This window comes from Cebus imitator, unplaced genomic scaffold, assembly GCF_001604975.1.
Source record: "Cebus imitator isolate Cc_AM_T3 unplaced genomic scaffold, Cebus_imitator-1.0 Scaffold0, whole genome shotgun sequence".
NCBI lineage: Eukaryota > Metazoa > Chordata > Mammalia > Primates > Cebidae > Cebus > Cebus imitator.
Window position 1 is genome coordinate 6,513,079 of NW_016107315.1, and position 20,179 is coordinate 6,533,257.

The 20,179-nt window shown below is 38.1% G+C and overlaps 1 protein-coding gene across 1 annotated transcript in view; it reads left to right on the forward strand.

Moving 5' to 3' along the window:
• Window positions 1–20,179, forward strand: part of SMARCC1 (SWI/SNF related, matrix associated, actin dependent regulator of chromatin subfamily c member 1) — a 207,675-nt gene that overhangs the window by 116,252 nt on the left and 71,244 nt on the right. Inside the window, exons 18-20 of the mRNA XM_017530009.2 lie at window positions 8,253–8,312; window positions 16,251–16,509; window positions 17,243–17,404. Of these exons, the coding sequence (XP_017385498.1) occupies window positions 8,253–8,312; window positions 16,251–16,509; window positions 17,243–17,404 (481 nt within the window). The remainder of the gene's footprint in view (window positions 1–8,252; window positions 8,313–16,250; window positions 16,510–17,242; window positions 17,405–20,179) is intronic.

Here is a 20,179-nt window from a genome sequence, read left to right on the forward strand (position 1 = left end):
CTCTGTCTCAAAAAAAAAAAAAAGAAAAAAAAAATCATGAATATTTTAGAACTGAAAAGTATGCTTGAAATTATTTGATGGGTTTAATAACAGGCTGCATACAGCAAAAGATAGGTTAGTGAATTCAGAGACAAATTAGTATATATATGGAAACCTAGGTACCAAGAGCAAAAGAAATTGAAGTATGGAGGGGCCAGGATAAAGAGAGGAGAGTGCAGAAGATGTGAGATACAGTTCAGGCTGGACGTGGTGGCTCACGCCTGTAATCGCAGCTCTGTGGGAGGCGAAGGCAAGAGGATCACATGATCCCAGAAGTTTAAGACTAGCCTGGACAACATAGCAGACCTTATCTCTATCATTAAAAGAAGAAAAAGAAAAAAGAATGATAGAGTCCGAAGAATTAATGTTTCTTATTAGAGACTCATAAGAGAATGAATGGAGGAGGACTGATACTTGAATATATAATGGCTAAAAAGACTTCAGAACAAATAAAAAGATACCAACTCTCAAAGCAAGAAAGACAGAGCAAGCCTGGGCTCAACGCTTCGGGAGGCCGGGGTGGTAGGAATGCCTGAGGCCAGGACTTCAAGACCAGTCTGGGCAAAATAGCCTTTAATGAAAAACACACAAAAAGAGAACAGATCCAAATTTATACAGAGAGAAAACCACACTCGGGTATGTTATGCTTAATCTCTTATAAACTAACACCTTAAAAGCAGACCTAGAGGGTGGGGGTGAAGGTAGAGAAGAACAATAACAAAGCTGATGGCTGACTTTTCAACAAAAATGATAAAAGCCAAAGACAAATACAAAAACATTTTGAAATTGTAAAAGAAAAACTGTCTCTCTAGAATTCTCTGTCCAGTAGATATTACTTTCAAAATTGAAGGTGAAATATAGAGGTTTGTAGATCTTCCAATGTAGAGAAGTTATCACTAGCACACAGTTTAAGAAAAGTAAAGGAGGCCGGGTGCGGTGGCTCACGCCTATAATCCCAGCACTTTGGGCGGCCGAGACGGGTGGATTGCAAGGTCAAGACATCGAGACCATCCTGGTCAACATGGTGAAACCCCTTCTCTACTAAAAATACAAAAATTAGCTGGGCATGGTGGTGCACACCTGTAGTCCCAGCTACTCGGGAGGCTGAGGCAGGAGAATTGCTTGAACCCAGGAGACAGAGATTGCAGTGAGCCGAGATCACACTATTGCACTCCAGCTTGGGTAACGAGCGAAACTCCGTCTCAAAAAAAGAAAAGAAAAGTAAAGGAATGTCTTCAGCATGAAGAATAATGATCCCAGATGAAGGCACATGTCTCCATGAAGGAATAAGGAGCAGAGAAAAGTAATTATGTGGTTAAATATAAAGAAATACAGATTGTTTAAACAATAATATTTGGAGGGATTTATAACATATAGAAATTACAAGAATGGCAGAAAGGCAGAAGGAGATTAAATTGAATTAAACTGTTGCAAAGTTTACATTATTTAGAAACGTGATAGAAGTCCCGAATTGGGGTAAACCATCATTTGAAACAATATTTTGGAACCTGACTGGATCTAATGGAAGAATACTAGAAAAAGGGCAACATGTGAGTCAGTATAAAACACATCTTCCAGCTGGGCATAGTGACTCACACCTGTAATTCCAGCACTTTAGGAGACTGAGGTGGGAGGATCACCTGAGGTCGGGAGTTTGAGACCAGCCTAGCCAATGTGGTGAAACTCTGTCTCTACTAAAAGCCCTATTAGCCGGGCATGGCTGTGGGTACCTGTAATCCTAGCTACTCAGGAGGCTTAGGCAGGAGGACCGTTCGAACCCGGGAGGCAGAAGTTTCAGTGAGCTAAGATAGTTCCACTTCGCTCCAGGCTGGGCAACAGGAGCCGGACTCCATCTTAAAAAACAAACAAAAAATCCACATTGTAGTCCACCCCTGGGCACCGTGGCTCATGCCTGTAATCCCAGCATTTTCGGAGGCCAAGGTGAGGAGATCACCCACCTGAGGTCGGGAGTTCAAGACCATCCTGACCAACTTGGAGAAACCCCGTCTATACTAAAAATACAAAATTAGCCAGGCATGGTGATGCATGCCTGTAATCCCAGCTACTTGGGAGGCTGAGGCAGGAGAATAGCTTGAACCTGGGTGGCAGAGGTTGCAGTGAGCCCAAATTGTTCCATTGCACTCCAGCCTGGGCAATAAGAGTGAAACTCCATCTCAAGAAAAAACCAAAAAAAACCATATATATGTATATGTGTGTGTGTGTGTATATGTATATATATGGTTGTTTTTGTATATATATATTTATTTTTACATGTGTAAATAAATCTTAGTGTAACTAGTTGAGGAGGTATAACTAAGAAGGAAATAATGGACAGAAAATAATTTTTAGAAGTCACTATAAAAAGATAGGAAACAAGAAAATGGGGAGCTAATGGGAGGAGTAGGAAACAAATAGCAAGATAGTAGGTTTACATCTTACTCTAGTATTAATAACAACATTAAGTAGAAATGCTTTTAATACTCCAGATAATGAGATGAAATTCTTTTATTTCAACAAAAGAAATAAAAAAACAAACAAAATACTCCAGTTAAGCAGCAGAGATTTTCAAATTGCATAAAATATTCAAGGACAAGTATGTTGTCAACATATATACACCCACTTTGAAGATATAGACACATGCTACTATTAGAAGAATAGAAGACATATTTTGCAAAGAATAATCCCAAGGGTGCCAAAATTATTACATTAATTTTGGTATAATGTAGATACCAGAGTAAGTTACTTTACCAGATATAAACAGAACTTCGTAATGATAAAAGAGTTAATTAATCAAGGACATAATCTTATATGTGCATCTAATTAAATAGCATCAAAATACATAAAGCAAAAAATAATAGAACTGAAAGGAGAAACACAAACACACATTAGTTGGAGATTTCAGTAATCCTTTCTCAATAATTGATCCAACAAGTGGTTAGAAAATCGTTGAGGTCATTAAAGACTTAGAACAATTCTATTAACCTAGGTGACATGTTTATTTGGTATATGTAGAATACTGTACAAAGTAGCAAAATGAAAACCATGTTCTTTACAAGTTCTCAGGAAACATTCACCAGAATAAGCCCAATTTTTAAAAAATGCTTTAAAAAAATTAAAATTTTATGGGTACATAGTAGATGCGTATGTTTATGAGTTACATGAGATATTTTGATACAGGCATGCAGTGCATTATAATCACATCAGGGTAAATAGGATATTCTTCACCTCAAGCATTAATTTTGTTTGTGTGTGTTTTTTGTTTATTTTAATTTAATTTTATTCTTTTGAAGACGGTGTCTCAGTCTGTCACCCAGGCTGGAATGCAGTCATGCGATCTTGACTCTGTGCAACCTCTGTCTCCCAGGTTCAAGCAGTTCTCCTGCCTCAGCCTCCTGAGTAGCTGGGATGGTGCCTGCCACAACACCGAGATAAGTTTTGTATTTTTAGTAGAGGTGGGGTTTCACCATGTTGCCCCGGGTAGTCTGGAACTCCTGAGCTCAGGCAGTCTGCCAGCCTCGGCCTTCCAAAGTTCTAGGATTACAGGCATGAGCCACCACACCTGGCCTATCCTTTGTGTTTTAAAAATCCACTTAAATGCTTTTAGTTATTTTTAAATGAAAAATTAAATTTTTTGTTTACTATGATCACCTTGTTGTGCTGGCAAATCCTAGGTCTTATTTAGTATTTCTATTTTTAGTACCGAAGACCCAATTCTGAGCCATAAAATGAGCCTCAATAATTTAAAAGGATTGAAATCATACAGTTAGGTTTTATGATTTCAGAGATGTGAAATAAATGAAGTTGGCTGACCACACAAAATAAAATTAAACTAGAAAATCCAAAACAGGTCAGGTGTGGTGGCCCATGCTTGTAATCCCAGTGCTTTGGGAGGCTAAGGTTGGCTGAACCTTAGGTCAGGAGTTTGAGACCAGCCTGACCAACATGGAGAAACTCTGTCTCTACTAAAAATACAAAATTAGCCAGGTGTGGTGGTGTATGCCTGTAATTCCAGGTACTCAGGAGACTGCCTGGGAGGCAGAGGTTGTGGTGAGCCAAGATGGCGCCATTACACTGCAGCCTGGGCACCACGAGTGAAACTGTAAGTCAAAAAAAAAAAAAAAAAATCCAAAACAAACAGAAATAGAGAAAATTAATTAAATTTGGAGATGGATCTTTGAAAAGATCCAAAATTGATAAATTATCAAGTTTATTGATTATTTATTAATAATAATCTTCAGCCAGAGTGATCATTAAGAAAAGACAGAAACTACTGATCAGCCATAAAAGAGTATAGCACTGCTGACTCTAATATGTTAAAAAGACAAGAAAGATTTGACATCCAGGTGTGGTGACTCACACCTGTAATCCCAGCACTTTGTGAGGCTGAGGTGGGTGGATCACTTGAACTCAGGAGTTCAAGGCCAACCTGGGTAACATGGCAGAACCCTGTCTCTACAAAAATATACAAAAGTTAGCCAGGCATGGTGGTGCATGCCTGTAATCCCAGCTACTTGTGGGGTCTTAGGCAGGAGGATCACTTTAACCTGGGAGGTCGAGGCCGCAACACTTCAGCCTGGGTGACAAAGTGAGGCCCTGTTTTTTTAAAAAAAAAAAAAGATTTGATGAACAACTTGATAGTGATATATTTGACTTTGATGAGATGGACAAATTTCTAAAAACAATATAACATGAAATATGCTGATAAAGGTCCTCTGAGGAAGTCAGAGCCTCATCCCTGGAACCCGTAAGTATTACCTTATTTAGTGAAAAGTTATTGGCTGATGTGTTATCAAGCTAAAAATACTTTATTTTAGTTTTTGTTTTTGTTTTCGAGACAGAGTCTTGCTCTGTTACCCAGGCTGGAGTGCAGTGGCGAGATCTTGGCTCACTGCAACCTCCGTCATCTGGGTTCAAGCAATTCTCATGCCTCAACCTCTCGAGTAGCTGAGACAACAGGCACATACCACCGTGGTTGGCTAATTTTTGTATTTTTAGTGGAGATGGAGTTTTGCCAGTTTGGCCAGGCTAGTCTCAAACTCTTGTTCTCAAGTGATCTGCCTGCCTCAACCTCCCAAAGTGCTGTGATTAACATGCATGAGCCACCAGCCTAAGCTAAAAATCTTAAAGATAAGGGTATGATCCTGTATTATCCCTGGATGCCTTGAATGTCATAACTACTGTCTTTGTAAGAGAGGGGAAGAGAGCAATTTGACAGAAAAGGACAAGGGAATGTGACTTTGGGGTCAGAGATTGGATTGAGGTGACTACAAGCCAAGGAATTATATAGCAGCCACAAAAGGGTGTTTTTGTTAATATAAAATTCAGATCCGAGAAAAACTAACCTATGGAAGTCAGACTAGTATATACTTTTGTGAATGGCTATCAAAGGCTATCAAAGCCTTTTGGGTTTTTATTTCAGTATTGTTACATTGTTTTATAAGCAAAATTGTATCAAGTTGTATCCTAGTTTGTGTATTTTGTATATGTATCAGGCCTCCAGAAATACAAAAGAACTTTTTTTTTTTTTTTTTTTTTTTTTTTTGAGACACTTTTCGTTCTTTCATCCAGGCTGGAGTGAAGGGGGGCAATTTGGCTTACTGCAGCCTCCACCTCCGCGGTTGAAGAGATTTTCCTGTCTCAGCCTTCTAAATAGCTGGGATTATAGTGGTGCACCACCACGCCTGGCTAATTTTTGTATTTTTAGTAGAGATAGGGTTTCTCGGTGTTGACTAGGCTGGTCTCAAACTCCTGATCTCCGGTTATCCATCCCCCTTGGCCTCAAAAGTGCTTGGATTATGGGTGTGAGCCATTGCGCAGGGCCTTTTTGTTTTGTTTCGTTTGTTTCTTTCATTTCTATGCTTATCATTCGAGTGTTTCTTTCATTTTTTTTTTTTTTTTTTTTTTTTTTTTTTTTTTTTTTTTTTTTTTTTTTTTTTAAGAGAGTACATCTGTGTTGCCCTGGTTGATCTTGAACTCCTGAGATGCAGTGATTGATCTGCCTCGACCTTCCAGAGTGCTGAGATTACAGGCATGAGCCCCCATGCCCAGCCTAATACAATAGAAAAATATTTTAAAATCATATGGAAACTTTAGCAGTCATTTTATGGGTTCTGATGAGGCTTATGTATGCTCTTTGTAAAGCCGGTTGTTATCAGGAGAGGAAACAGGCTGGGCGTGGTGGCCCGTTCCTGTAATCCTAGCATTTTGGGAGGCCAAGATGGGCAGATCACCTGAGGTCAGGAGTTCAAGACCAGCCTGGCCACCATGCTGAAACCCTTTCTCTACTTGAAAAAAAAAAATGCAAAAACTATCCAGGTGTGGTGGCAGGCACCTGTAATTCCAGCTATTCAGGAGGCTGAAGCTTGAGAATTGCTTGAACCCAGAATGCAGAAGTTGCTGTGAGCCGAGATCATGCCACTGCACTCTAGCCTATGCAGCAAGAGTGAGTCTATGAGGGGGAAAAAAAAAAAAAAAAAGACAGAAGAAATACTGACTTTACTGACTTAAGTCTGTGGGGCAGAGAATATTCTTGCTACTCATTGTGCTCATTGTGGCTGAGGAGTGAAGAAATGATGGTCGAGGACCTACTCTATAAATAAATGCCGGTGTCTGGTTGTAGCGATCTTTATATTTGCTCAGGTTTGGTTTCTTCAGAATTTAAATTAAATGTTAATGAATTTTGTTCTTGGGACTCCAAATCTGATTAGTGATTACCTCTGATTTTGGTTTTTTAAAAGGATCTTGGGTTATCTTAAAGTAATCCTTGGGGAATGAACAATACATTCTGAGTTACAGATGCAGGCATCTTTTCTTTCTCACAGAGCCATACTGTAGGAGTTTAGTTCTTAATTCTGCAGTGTGTAGGTCAACTGTTTTTATTCTCTAGTTAAAAGACTACTTATTTTTGATGCATTATTTTTTGCTTGTTTGTTTTTTTTTTTGCAAGTAAACAGATACTTCAGAATACTATTACTTGAGTACCCCAGAGATGCATCAAATCAGGGTTTAATTTTGTTGTTTTAATTTTTTCTTTTTTCTTTCATACAGAATCTGATTTTTTCATGAACTGTGTAGCACTAATACACTGAGAGTTTTAATTATCTAAATGGAGAAGCTTTATTGATAATATATAGAGAAATCATGGATTGTAGAAATCTTCATTTATTAAATTGTAATCTCTCAAAATAGAGTTTTGAGAAAGGGAAATGTGTTAGAACGTATATTTTCAATTAGTAATGTTTCTAGCTACATGATAATATCAGCTATACTACCAATCAGCTCTCCTGAAGATGAGTGAATGCAGCACGGTCTGCAGATCAAGAAGTATGAATTAATCGATAAATTGTACTTTTTACACAAGCCAGTCTGACTTCTCTTACACTCACATGGTGACGTGAATCATAAACTATAAGGGACTCACATGGAAAAGGTGATTTTGAGTTTAGGGAATCATTTGGAGATTGTTTTATAATTGAGAGATGTTTTAAAATCAGATAATATGGACGTATTGCAGTTGGAATCAAGAACCTGTCAGTGTTTTATGTCTGTAGTACCTCGGATTCTTGAATCTTGGGAGAAATACTATGTTCAGGTACTCTGTTCAAATACTCTCTACCAAGATTTGTATTATGTTTGTGATATTACAGCTGGTTTATGGTATGCAATAAAATAATATGCCTTTTTAGCTTGCAAAAGATAACTGTTAAGTCTCAAAATAATAGAAATAACATATCCACATGGTTATGGGTCCTTGCTTGACAGCAGGAAGTTTTTTTTGTGTTTTGTGTTTTTTTGAGACGAAGTCTCGCTTTGTTGCCCAGGCTGGAGTGCAGTGGTGCCATCTTGGCTCACTGCAATCCCTGTCTCCTGGGTTCAAACAATTCTCCTGCCTCAGCTTCTCAAGTAGCTGGGACTGCAGGCATGAGTCACCACGCCTGGCTAATTTTTATATTTTTAGTAGAGACGGGGTTTCACCATGTTGACCAGGATGGTCTCGATCTCTTGACCTTGTGATCCACCCGCCTCGGCCTCCCAAAGTGCTGGGATTACAGGCTTGAGCCACCGCGCCCGGCCAAGTGTTTAGTTTCTGCAAGTCAGAGACTCCCATTGATGATTTGCAAAAAAACAGTCTCCTGAGCTTGGAAAGGAATTCTGCTGAGCTCTATATTCAACATTTAAAAATGAGCAAATAATTTCTCATTTTGTTTCCTTAGAGTAAGGGTGCTAGTGCTGGAAGAGAATGGACTGAACAGGAGACCCTTCTACTTTTGGAGGTAAGCAGATTAATGGCAGAGCCCTGTTATCTGCATGTGGGATGTGTTGCTAAGATTCTGTGACTAGCATTTTATTTTGTTTTGTTTTATTTGGAGGCAGGGTCTCACTCTGTCACCCAGGCTGGAGTGCAGGGTCCTTATCATGGCTCAGTGCAGCCTCTACCCCCTGTCCTCAAGCCATCCTCCCACTTTCAGCCCCGAATAGTTGGGACTACAGGCATGTGCCACCATGCCTGGCTAATTTTTGTATTTTTTTTTTTTTTGGTAGCAATAAGGTATCACCGTGTTGTCCAGGCCTGTCTCAAACCCCTGGACTCAAGCAGTCCTTCCATCTTGGCCTCCCAAAGTTCTAGAACTATAGCCATGAACCACTGTGCCTGGCCTGTGACTAGCATTTTAAATTCATCTATGGTATTCTGTTTAAAAAGGTGTCTGCTGGAGTTGAAAACTCAATCACACACGTGTTTTCCTTTAGATAACCATCATACTTTGATAATTGATAGTTAAATCATTTTTTGTATCTCCCATTTGATAGCATGGAATTTTAAAAACATGTAGTTAGGTTTTTAGATTATTAAATTGGTAATTTTTATAGATTCATTGAGGATGTTTAAGTGAAGCTGACTGATTTTGTGTGTGGGACAGTTAGGAATAAAGTGACTACTAAGACAATTGGTGTCATTGCCTGGATTTGTCCTAAGATGTCGACACTCCTTTTGCATCATGAATGCAAATGTCAGCATAATGAAGAAGGCAGTAATGTCTTAATATTATCAAGGAAACTGTTTGACATCACAGTTCTCCTAAAAGAGCCTGGTGCCCTTTGGGTTCCCAGACCACAGAGTGGGCTTGGTGATATTTTGGTCGCTGTACTGCTTTGATTTGGTTTTTCATGTTGTTCCGATAGTTGTAATTACTGTAGACGTATCAGTAGTGCATCAGACTATTTCCGTTCCTTTTTTATATTTCTCTTTTACTTTTTCTTGCTCTCTGTTTTCTGCTTCTTCCCCTAATCCCATCTTTCTTTGTTGTGATCACAATCAAAACAAATCCTTGTTGTGTGTGTGTGTGTGTGTGTTTTTTTGTTTTTTTTTTTTTTTTGCGTCTTTTATTCCCATATGGACATTCAGTATCAGTGACACACAAAGAGCTTTGCTCATTCACTTTTTACTTATTTATTTAAATATCTTTCCTATGGTGCTGACTGACTCACTTTTACTTTCAGGACTATTTTGTATAGCCATATCTGCTAGATTTTAATATTAATTAAAATGAATAGTGTTTTCAGTATTTATGGGTGACTATAACATACTTTTGTATTGCTGTTTTGAAATCTTTGAGCTCTGGAGAGAAAGTAAGTTGTATAATAATGACTGGAACAGCAATTTTTCTTTTTCCTGTTGCACATTGATGCTCACTTTTCTCCTTTTTCATATTTTTAAGATTAGTGGATAGTAAATAACAGTGAGGTAAGAATGACTGAGCTGCTGTTTACACTAAAGACATCCAAGAAAACCACAGTATTACACAATAGTGCATTTTCTCTCCTGCAGGTAGAATCTGTGGAGTGTTTGATTTTTTCTTTTAAACTTGCAATTCAGTAAGCTGGAATTGTTTACAGTTACGCAAAGAGAAATAAAAGACTTCTCCACCTCAGTGTTTTCCACTAACATCTTCCATTTATATAGTTTATATAGAGATACTTAATAGCTTAAAAATACAAAGTCGGCCGGGTGCGGTGCCTCACGCCTGTAATCCCAGCACTTTGGGAGGCTGAGGTGGGCGGATCACGAGGTCAAGAGATTGAGACCATCCTGGCAAACATGGTGAAACCCTGTCTCTACTAAAAAAAAATACAAAAATTAGCTGGGCATAGTGGCGCGCGCCTATAGCCCCAGGTACTCAGGAGGCTGAGGCAGGAGAATTGCTTGAATCCGGGAGGCGGAGGTTGTAGTGAGCCGAGATTGCGCCACTGCACTCCTGCCTGGCGACAGAGAAAGACTCTGTCTCAAAAAAAAAAAAAAGAATACAAAGTCAGCTAGGCTTGGTGGTTCACGCCTGTTATCCAGCACTTTTGGAGGCCAAGGTGGGCAGATCACAAGGTAAAGATGTCGAGACTATCCTGGCCAACAGGGTGAAACCCAGTCTCTACTAAAAATACAAAAATCAGCTTGGCGTGGTGGCATGCATCTCTAGTCCTAGCTACGTGGGAGGCTGAGGCAGGAGAATCGCTTGAACCCGGGAGGCAGCGATTGCAGCGAGCTGAGATCACCCCACTGCACTCCAGCCTGGTGACAGAGTGAGACTCGGTCTCCAAAAACAAATAAATAAAATAAAGTCAGGTGAGTATTTTAAAATGGATTTATAATAAAAGTCGCTTTCTTTCTAATAAATTGATAAATCTGCTAGATTCATTGGGGTTTGCTGTTTTAAAAAGAGCATCGTGCCTTTTTCTTTTTTTGTGACAGGGTTTTACTGCTTTCATTCATACTATGTGCTGTGGCGCAGTCTTGGCCCACTGTGGCCTCAGTTTCTCCAACTCAGTCAATCCTCCCAGCTCTGCCTTTCAAGTGCATCACCATGCCCAGCTAGTTTTTATTGTATTTTTAAATAGAGATAGGGTTTCATCTGCTCATTTTGCTCAGTCTGGCATACTATTTATTAAACAAATACAGCACACAGACACATTCCAAATATTTCTCATATTCTCGAGACCACACCCTTTGATTTTTAAAACACTTTGTTTCATAAAGTCTTTTTTCAAAGCACAGTTTTTGGGTAAATGCTAAAGTTTAATATCTGGTCATGTTCGTCTCCTTGTTATCATATTGCAAATATTGGAGGCAACACTTCAATTTTGGAAATAGCCAAAGTAGAATGTATACAATAGATAAAGGAATGCAGTTTGGAAAAGAAAGATCTTTAATTGGTAGAAATGAAGGATAATGTCATGTAAGGTTTTATATTAACTTTTTAAAAAGAAATTACTGTGTGAGATCAAGGGGATGATGGCTTGTTTGAATAAGACTTCAGTTATAAAAAGGTATGGAAAATTTCTACTTGAAAATGTGACATCAGAATGAGTAGGCATATAAAGTATAATTAAAGTTTGAGGTGAAAACAAATCAAAACAGCATAACAACAAAAAAGAATAAGTAGCTACAAAAGGCCATAACATTCTTTATGGAAGTTTGAAATTCTGTTGATAGAATCAGGGCACCAGAATGAAAGAGAGGTAATGGAGCCACTCTATTCCACAGTGATTCAGGTGATTAACATTTTTTTTTTTCAAATTAATTTATATGAACATGCATATCTATGTTTATGCACATAATTATTTATTTAATATAGAGACAAGGTTTTGCTATGATCTCCAGGCTGGTCTTGAACTCCTGGTCTCTAGTGATCCTCCTGCCTCAGCCTTGCAGAGTACTTTTGGATTACACACATAAGCCACTGTGCTCAATCCACAATTTTTTTTTTCTTTCTTTTTTTTTGAGACAGCCTTGCTGTGTCACCAGGCTGGAGTGCAGTGGCGCGAGCAGATGTATCAATTTATTAGAAAGAAAGTGACTTTTATTATAAATCCATTTTAAAATACTCATCTGACTTCATATTTTTTATTTATTTATTTTTGGAGACGGAGTCTCACTCTGTCGCCAGGCTGGAGTGCAGTGGTGCGATCTCGACTCACTGCAACCGCCGCCTCTCGGGTTCAGGTGATTCTCCTGCCTCAGCCTCCCAAAGAGCTAGGCGTACAGGTGTGCACCACCATCCCTGGCTAATTTTTGTATTTTTAGTAGAGACGGGGTTTCACCATGTTGGCCAGTTTGGTCTAAATCTCTTGACCTCGTGATCTGCCTGCCTTGGCATCCCAAAGTGCCGGGATTACAGGCATGAGCCACCATGCTTGGCCTTCAGAATTTCTTTTAAGTCTGCAACTGATTGCAGTATTCTCCCTGGTCATTTATAATTATTCCTGGGCTTGGAAGTGACAAGACTTGAATTTGGGAGCTCACTGATTCTCCCTTGTTAACTCCAGTGTTTGTCATGTGTGCTTTGCTTTCTTATGCTATTTATTTTCCCTGAGATAATTAATAGACATAAAATGCTGTACCTGCAAATAAAACTTGTAAGTAACATTTACATATCACTATAAGAGTTTCTCTCATTTTTTATGCCAGCTAAATTATAGGAAATACAGCATTAGAAGATATTCAGTAAGCAGCATGAAAAATTTCCTCACAGTGTGCATGCACTTTACACACTTTTTCTTGATAAGAAACCCAGGAAATACTTTGAACTATACTTAGATGAGAAGTAAATCTTCCATTGAAAACCTTCTCTTAAAGTCAGAGATGTCCAATCTTTTGGCCTCCTTGGGCCACATTGGAAGAATTGTCTTCGGCCACACGTACGATACACTAACACTAACAACAGCTGATGAACTTTTAAAAAACATCCCCTCCCAAATTTCATAGTGTTTTAAGAAAGTTTATGAATTTCTATGGGCCACATTCAACGCCGTCCTGGGCCACATGCGGGCTGTGGGCTGCAGGCTGCGGGTTGGATGAGCTTGCCTTAGGAAAAGCTTTTTTGTTTTTGTTGTTAAATAAAAAATACCAGTCTGCCTTTTTACATTTGAGAGCCATAGCAGTCGGATTCCTTTCTTGGTTTAGTTCAGTTTCCTGTGGTTTAAGTTCAGTAAACTTTATTAGGTATTGTGTTTCAGACACTATGACAGACACTGCAGGTTGAGATCTGTAGGACACAGTCTGTACCTTTAAGGAATTCATGGGCTACTAGGTGACAGAGACAGATAAAACACAAAGCTTGAATGCAGAGTTCCCAACTTTGTGATTACAGCTATGTTCAGAGTACAAGAGCTGTACAAAGGAGTTGCTTTGCAAATAGGCTAGGTGGATAAGACATAATGAACAGCCTTCTGGGAATGGTATAGCTGTGTTGGTCCTAAAACATGATGTTTCTAGTGCAGAACAAATGGTTCACAGGCACAATACCTAGGAATAGATCCAGTGGGGCCTGTGTATTCTTGAAACATAAAAAGTATGTAATAGGGTAGAAGAAGTAGGAAGGCAGTGTCCTGATCATGTTTGGCTTAGTTTCATAAGATAATGACCTATAATAAAATAGTTTTAGGCAGGAGTGTTTTGTGTAAAATGTATTTCACTCTAGCAGCATGGAGAAGGATGAAATTAAGGATAGAAAGGTAATTACAAGAATCTGTTTATGAGGGCCAAGGTGGAAGGATCACTTGAGGCCAGGAGTTGCACAGCAGCCTGGGCAGCATAGCAAGACCCTGTCTCTTAAAAAAGAAAAAAAATTAACCTGGCTTATGGCAGGAAGAATGAAGCTGTTTTGTAGTATTATAAGATACTTACTAAAAACTTTAATTGAATCATCCTCCATCCTGGCCAGTGTGTCACCATATTATTCTCTTTTCAAAACATTTTTTAAATTTTCCTTTCTTATTAACACTACTGTCAGTTCCCAGGCTCAGACATTTACTGATTATCAGCTCTGTGCTGTTCTGCATGCTGATTCTTGCTTGGATTTTGTATTTCAGAGGGTTCCCCAACTCGACCTCTATTCTGGAAAAAACTTTCTGAACTTTATTATTCCTTGGCTGAAGGAACATGAAAAAATATTTTTAAAATAAAATTTCATTGGAAAAGGGCATGATAGAACATAACTAGAAGGTTCCTATTTATAGTTAGAAACATAATACAGCCCCACTAGATATATTTCTGCTTTCATGGACCCTAGTGAGACAGATTTTTTTTTCTTTTTTCTTACAATCTGGATCTTTCAAAAAGTAATTCCTTCTCAAACTACCTAAGGTTACTGAATATCCAGAGGAAACCCAGAATTAGCCTAGCTTTTCAAGGGATTTAATGAGTCAGTCCATTTGCGGGCTTGGGCTTTGAGAAGTCCTCTACCATTCTAGCAAAAATGAAAGCCTGAGCAGCAGTTGAAACCCAGAGTTAAGAATTAATTGATGGCCAGGTACACTGTTTGACACCTGTAATCTCAGCACTTTAGGAGGCTGAGGTCGGAGGATTGCTTGAGCTCAGGATTCTGTGACTATCCATTGTGAGACCCTGTCTCTAAAAATTAAAAACAAAACAAAAAAAACCTTTGAAGAAAAATAACCGAAAAGTAAACAGAGACAACTAATTGTTATAGAAAACTCATATCACAGTGTAGATGAGCAATTTAGGCTCTAGCACAAGGCTTTTCAGTTGGAGCATTCAATATCGACATTTGGGCCAGATTTTTTTGTTGTTAGGGTGGAGGATTCGTGTATGTTTTACAGCATACCTAGCCGTTCCTTGCTAGACACAAGCAGCACTTCCTCAGTTGGGTCAGCCAAAAATATCCACAGACATTGCCATGTCCTCAAGGGGGCAAAAATTACCCTTCATTGAGAACGATGGCCCTACAGAGAATGGTGTGAGAGTAGCAACTTCAGCATGTCACTAAATAAATTCTTTTTATCCAATTAATTCCTCAACTTTCTTAGCACCACGTAGTTGTGGTTTTCTTTCTACCATTCTATCGGTTTTTCCCTTGGAGACTCATTTTACTCTTTTTGTTTGTTTGTTTTCAGGATTTTCTCTGAAAACATTATAAAACTAGAAATTATGTACTTTATACATTTTAGAAACAGTTTATCAATTTCTACTAAAAAGAAACCTACTTGGAGTGTGACTGAGATTGTATTGAATCTGTTGCAGTTCAACTTGGAAAAGAATTGACATCTTAATATTGAGACTTCTAGTGAATGAACACAATATATCATTCTTTATCTTATTTAGGTCTTTGAGTTCTCTCATGTTTTACTCATGTTGCTCATATGCATACTTTATTATGTTTATTCCTAAATATTTCATTATGCTGTTTAAGACAGGGTCTTGCTCTGTTGTCAGGCTGGCCTTTAACTCCTTGGTTCAAGAGATCCTCTCACCTCAGCTCCCTGAGTACCTGGGACTATAGATATGTGCCACCACACCCAGCTTTTAGGTTATTTTAAATACCTTTTTCTTCCTGTTTAAAATTGTTCATTGTTATTATGTATGGAAATATAATTGAGTTTTTCTGTTCTTCTATCCTGTGACTTTGCTCAGCTATTTAGTTTTAGTACTTTTTTTTATAGCTTCCTTAGAATTTTCTATATAAACAGTCATGTCTGTATTAAAAAAAGTTTTACTTCTTTCCTTCTTTCTTTCCCTTTCTTTCTTTTTTCTTTCTTTTTTTCTCTCTCTTCTTTCTGTGTCTTGTCTCTCTCTTTGTGTTTCTCTCTCCCTCCCTCTTTCTCCCTCCCTCCTTCCCCTCCCCTGCCTTCTCTTCCCCTCTCCTCCCCTTCCCTTGCCCCTTTCCCTCTCCCTCCCCCCTCCCCTCCCCCCTCTCTTTCTTTCTGTCTTTCTTCCTGTCTTTCTTTTCACTCTTATTGCCCAGGCTGGAGTGTAGTGGCATGATCTCAGTTCACTGCAGGCTCTGCCTCCCAGGTTCAAGAGATTATTGTGCCTCAATCTCCCAAATAGCTGGGATTACAGGCATGCACCACTGTGTTGGCTAATTTTTGTATTTTTAGTAGAGATGGGGTTTCATCATGTCGTTGGCCATGTTGTTGAACTCCTGACCTCAGGTGATCTACCCACCTCAACCTCCCAAAGTGCTGGGATTATAGGTTTGAGCCACTGCACCTGGCCTACTTATTTCTTTCTAGTATGCATGCCTTTTATTTATTGTTTCTCACCTGATTGAAAACCTAATATAAGTAAAGCCATCAAATCTATTTCTTTATGTATAATATATTGCGTTAATTTTTTTTGAAACACCTGTATAAAAAACCTGTAATATTACACATTACTTTCTTGTTACCTGACATGAAAGCTTCTGGTTTTTCTATTTTAGGCCCTGGAGATGTACAAGGATGATTGGAATAAAGTGTCAGAACATGTTGGAAGTCGTACTCAGGATGAATGTATCCTCCACTTTTTGAGACTTCCCATTGAGGACCCATACCTTGAGAATTCAGATGCTTCCCTTGGGCCTTTGGCCTACCAGCCTGTCCCCTTTAGTCAGTCAGGAAATCCAGTCATGAGTACTGTGGCTTTTTTGGCATCCGTGGTGGACCCTCGTGTGGCATCTGCTGCAGCAAAAGCGGCTTTGGGTATGGACTTCCCTAAACCATCTCCTCAGCAGAAAAACTGAATTTAAATATTACCAGCTGTTACATTCATTTTTTAAAAATATGAATAACAAAAATCAGATATTACCCATAAAAGTACCATATTACCATGTTCTTTATAAAAGTGTTTGGAAATAATGCACCTTAAAATTAAGAGCCTCAGGAATTGGAGGGACAGAGGTTTTTTTTTTGTTTTTTTTTTTTTTAACTCCAACACTATGTAGAGGGTTACCATAAAGAGGTTTTTTATTGTATATTTTGTGATTAATTTAGAATTTGATATAACTAGCAAAGGGACGTCATTTAATATTTATGGATGACATGTTAATTATAACTAGAACTTTCTCACATCATAGAACTCTTTTTTGTTTTTATAGATGTTTAGTTCTTGTTTTTGTTTCTTTGATTTATTAATCTAGTAAGCAAAGTTAAATATGGACAGCAATTTTCATTATTATTGGTATAAGTTGAAAGGTATCTTTTATTTCAAGGCACTGTGATGTGTAGGATAAAACCTGAAGTCATAGAATTTTATTATTGTCTATTTTTATCTCATTTAGTCCTCTCATTTTGCTGGTATAGAGGGACTGAGAGCCTGGAGAGGTTGCTACACCTAAGACAATAATATTGTGTTGGGTTTTCTGGTGGTGGTTTTACATTGAAGCAAATTTTTCTGCAAAATTAGATTGCCATTCCATTTTTATTCTTGAACCAGAGGAATTTTCTCGGGTCCGGGAGGAGGTACCACTGGAATTGGTTGAAGCTCATGTCAAGAAAGTACAAGAAGCAGCACGAGCCTCTGGGAAAGTGGATCCCACCTACGGCCTGGAGAGCAGCTGCATTGCGGGCACAGGGCCTGATGAGCCAGAGAAGCTTGGTGAGTCACTGCTGCTTTCCAGGACAGGGTTAATTTATGTTTTTATTCCTGTCAGCTTACTCAAATAATTGGGTTTACTTGCACTTAAAAGTGAGTACAGTCATCAGTATAAGCTTGTCTTTTAAGATTATTACATGGCTTTTTTTCCCTTTTGTTTGTTTCTTTTAGTAGCTAGAACTAAGAATTTGTCTTATAACTGTTAATGATGTTGCAGTTGTGAATTTTCTGCTTGCTGTTTATAGATCTAGGTTTTGAATAGACAGATATAAGAATACCAAAAGATGCATGGAACTGTAGGTGAAAAAAAGGAATACTGAAAGGATTTATGATCATGTGAATATGTTGCTGAGTGAATTTAAATTTGTTTCAGGGTTTTTTTTTTTTTTTTAGCTGAGGAAAAATTCCTGTAACATAAAGTTCATCATCTTAACTACTTAAAAGTATATAATCTGGTAGCTTCTAGTATATTTACAATGCTGTGTATCTCTTACCACTATCTGATTCCAGAACATTTTCATCACCCCAAAAGGAAATCACATACTTCTTAAGCAGTCACTCCATATCTCTTCTGCTCTTCAGTGGTAACCACTAACAGTCTGCTTTCTGTCTCTATGGGTTTGCCTATTCTTGACATTTAATATAAACAGAATCATATAATATGTGGCCTTTTGTGTCTGCTTCTTTGACTTAGCATATGTTTTCCAGGTTTATCCATGTTGTAGCATGCATCAGTACCTCATTCTTGTCAGTGATGAATCTTTCATTGGGTGGATATACCCAATTATATTTATCTGTCAGTTTATGGACATTTTTATTGTTTCCACTTTTACACTACTAAGAAAAATGTTGCTATGAATGCTTGTGAACAAGCTTTTTGTGAACAGAGGGATTCTCACTTCTTCTGGTTGGGTATATATACGTAGGGGTTGAATTGCTTAGTTGCATGGTAATTCTGTTTACCTTTTTGAGAAACTGCCACCCTGTTTTTGATAGTGGCTGTACCAATTTAGGTTCCTACCCATAATGTATGACGTTTTCAAGTTCTTCACATTCCTGTCATACTTGTTTTCTATTTTTACCTTAATAGCCAATCTAGTGGTTTGATGTTGGCGTTTTTATTTGCATCGACGACTAACGATCTTGAATATCATGTGTTTATTGGCCATTTGTGTATCTTCCTTTGGAAATAACCTACTCAGATTCTTGCCCCCGCCCCCTTTTTTTTTTTCTTAGTAGACTTTATGTTTTAGAGCAGTCTTAGGTTCATAGGAGAATTTAGTAGACATTACAGAGCTTCTGTATACCACCTGACAACCTCCCACATGCAGTTTCCCCCATTATCAATATATCCAACACCAGAGAGGTACATTTGTTATAGTTGATAAACCTACTTCAACACATCATCATCAACCACAGTCCAAAGTTTTAGTTTATTCTGTAATTGATTCTCACATGTTCAACCACCCTCCCTTTTTGCTTATTGGATTTATTTTGTTTTTATTTTAATAAATTCGACTTGGCCTTTGTAAATAATCAATTTAACATGCTATCAGATTTGGTTTGCTAGTATTTTGTTGAAGATTTTTGCATCTGTATTCATCAGGGATATTCTTTGTAGTTTTTTTTCTGTGATACGTTTGTCTAGTTTTGGAGTTACAGTAATACCAACCTCAAAGAATTAGTTTGGATTTGTTCTGGTTTTTTTTAGAAGTTTGAGAAGCATTGGAGTTAATTCTTCTTTAAGTGTTTGGTAATATTCACCTGTGGAGTCATAGAGTTCTGGGCTTTTCTTACTTTCTTGATTACTGATTTTGTCTAACTTGTTATAATTCTACCGAAATTTAAACATTTCTTAATGAGTCAGTTTTGGTAGTTTGTGTCTTTATAGGAATTTGCTCATTTCATGTAGATTATCTAATTTGCTGGGCAAAAAAATTTATAACAACAAAAAGGGGAAACAATTGAAATGTCCATCATCTGATGTGTGATAAGCAAAATGTGGTATATCCGTACAATGGAATATTACTTGGCAATAAAAAGAAATGAAGTATTGACATATGCCATATCATGGATGAAATTGGAAACATTTGCTAAGTGAAAAGCCAGTGAAAATAGCCAGTATATTATATGATTGCATTTATAAGCAGTGTCCTGAAGAGGCAAATCTATGGACAGTTGGATATCAGTGAGGTCTTCTCAAGCTTAAAATCTTACCATTTTTATGAGTTTGCATAGGGCCTACTCCTGTTCTCTCTACTTTGTTTGAACTAAGTGCCAATCTAGCCATCTCATTTTGCTCATATGGAAACCTTTCCAGATTAATGAAGCCTCTCATCCCTGCTGCTGTTGTTTGGATATGGTTTATTTGTCCTCACCAAACTTATGTTGAACTTTGATCCCCAATGCGATGGTGTTGAGACATGTTTGAGTTGTGTAGGCAGATCCTTCATGAATGGCTTGGTGCTATTCTTGTAATAGTGAATGGGTTTTCACTCTCACTCCTGGGCAATTGGATTCGTTCTCCCAGTGATGGATTCATTCCCCTCAGAGTGGGTTGTTATAATTTCAGGACCCTCCTCAGGTTTCTCATCTTTATACCTGTGCTTCTCCTTTGACTTTCTCTGCCATGTTGTGACACAGAACAAAATCTTTTGCTAGGAATCACAGCCATGCTCTTGAGCTTCTCAGTTAGCAGAACTGTGAGCTAAATAAACCCTTTTTCTTTATAAGCTACCTAGTTTCAGATATGCTTTTTTTTCTTTTTTTTTTTTTTTT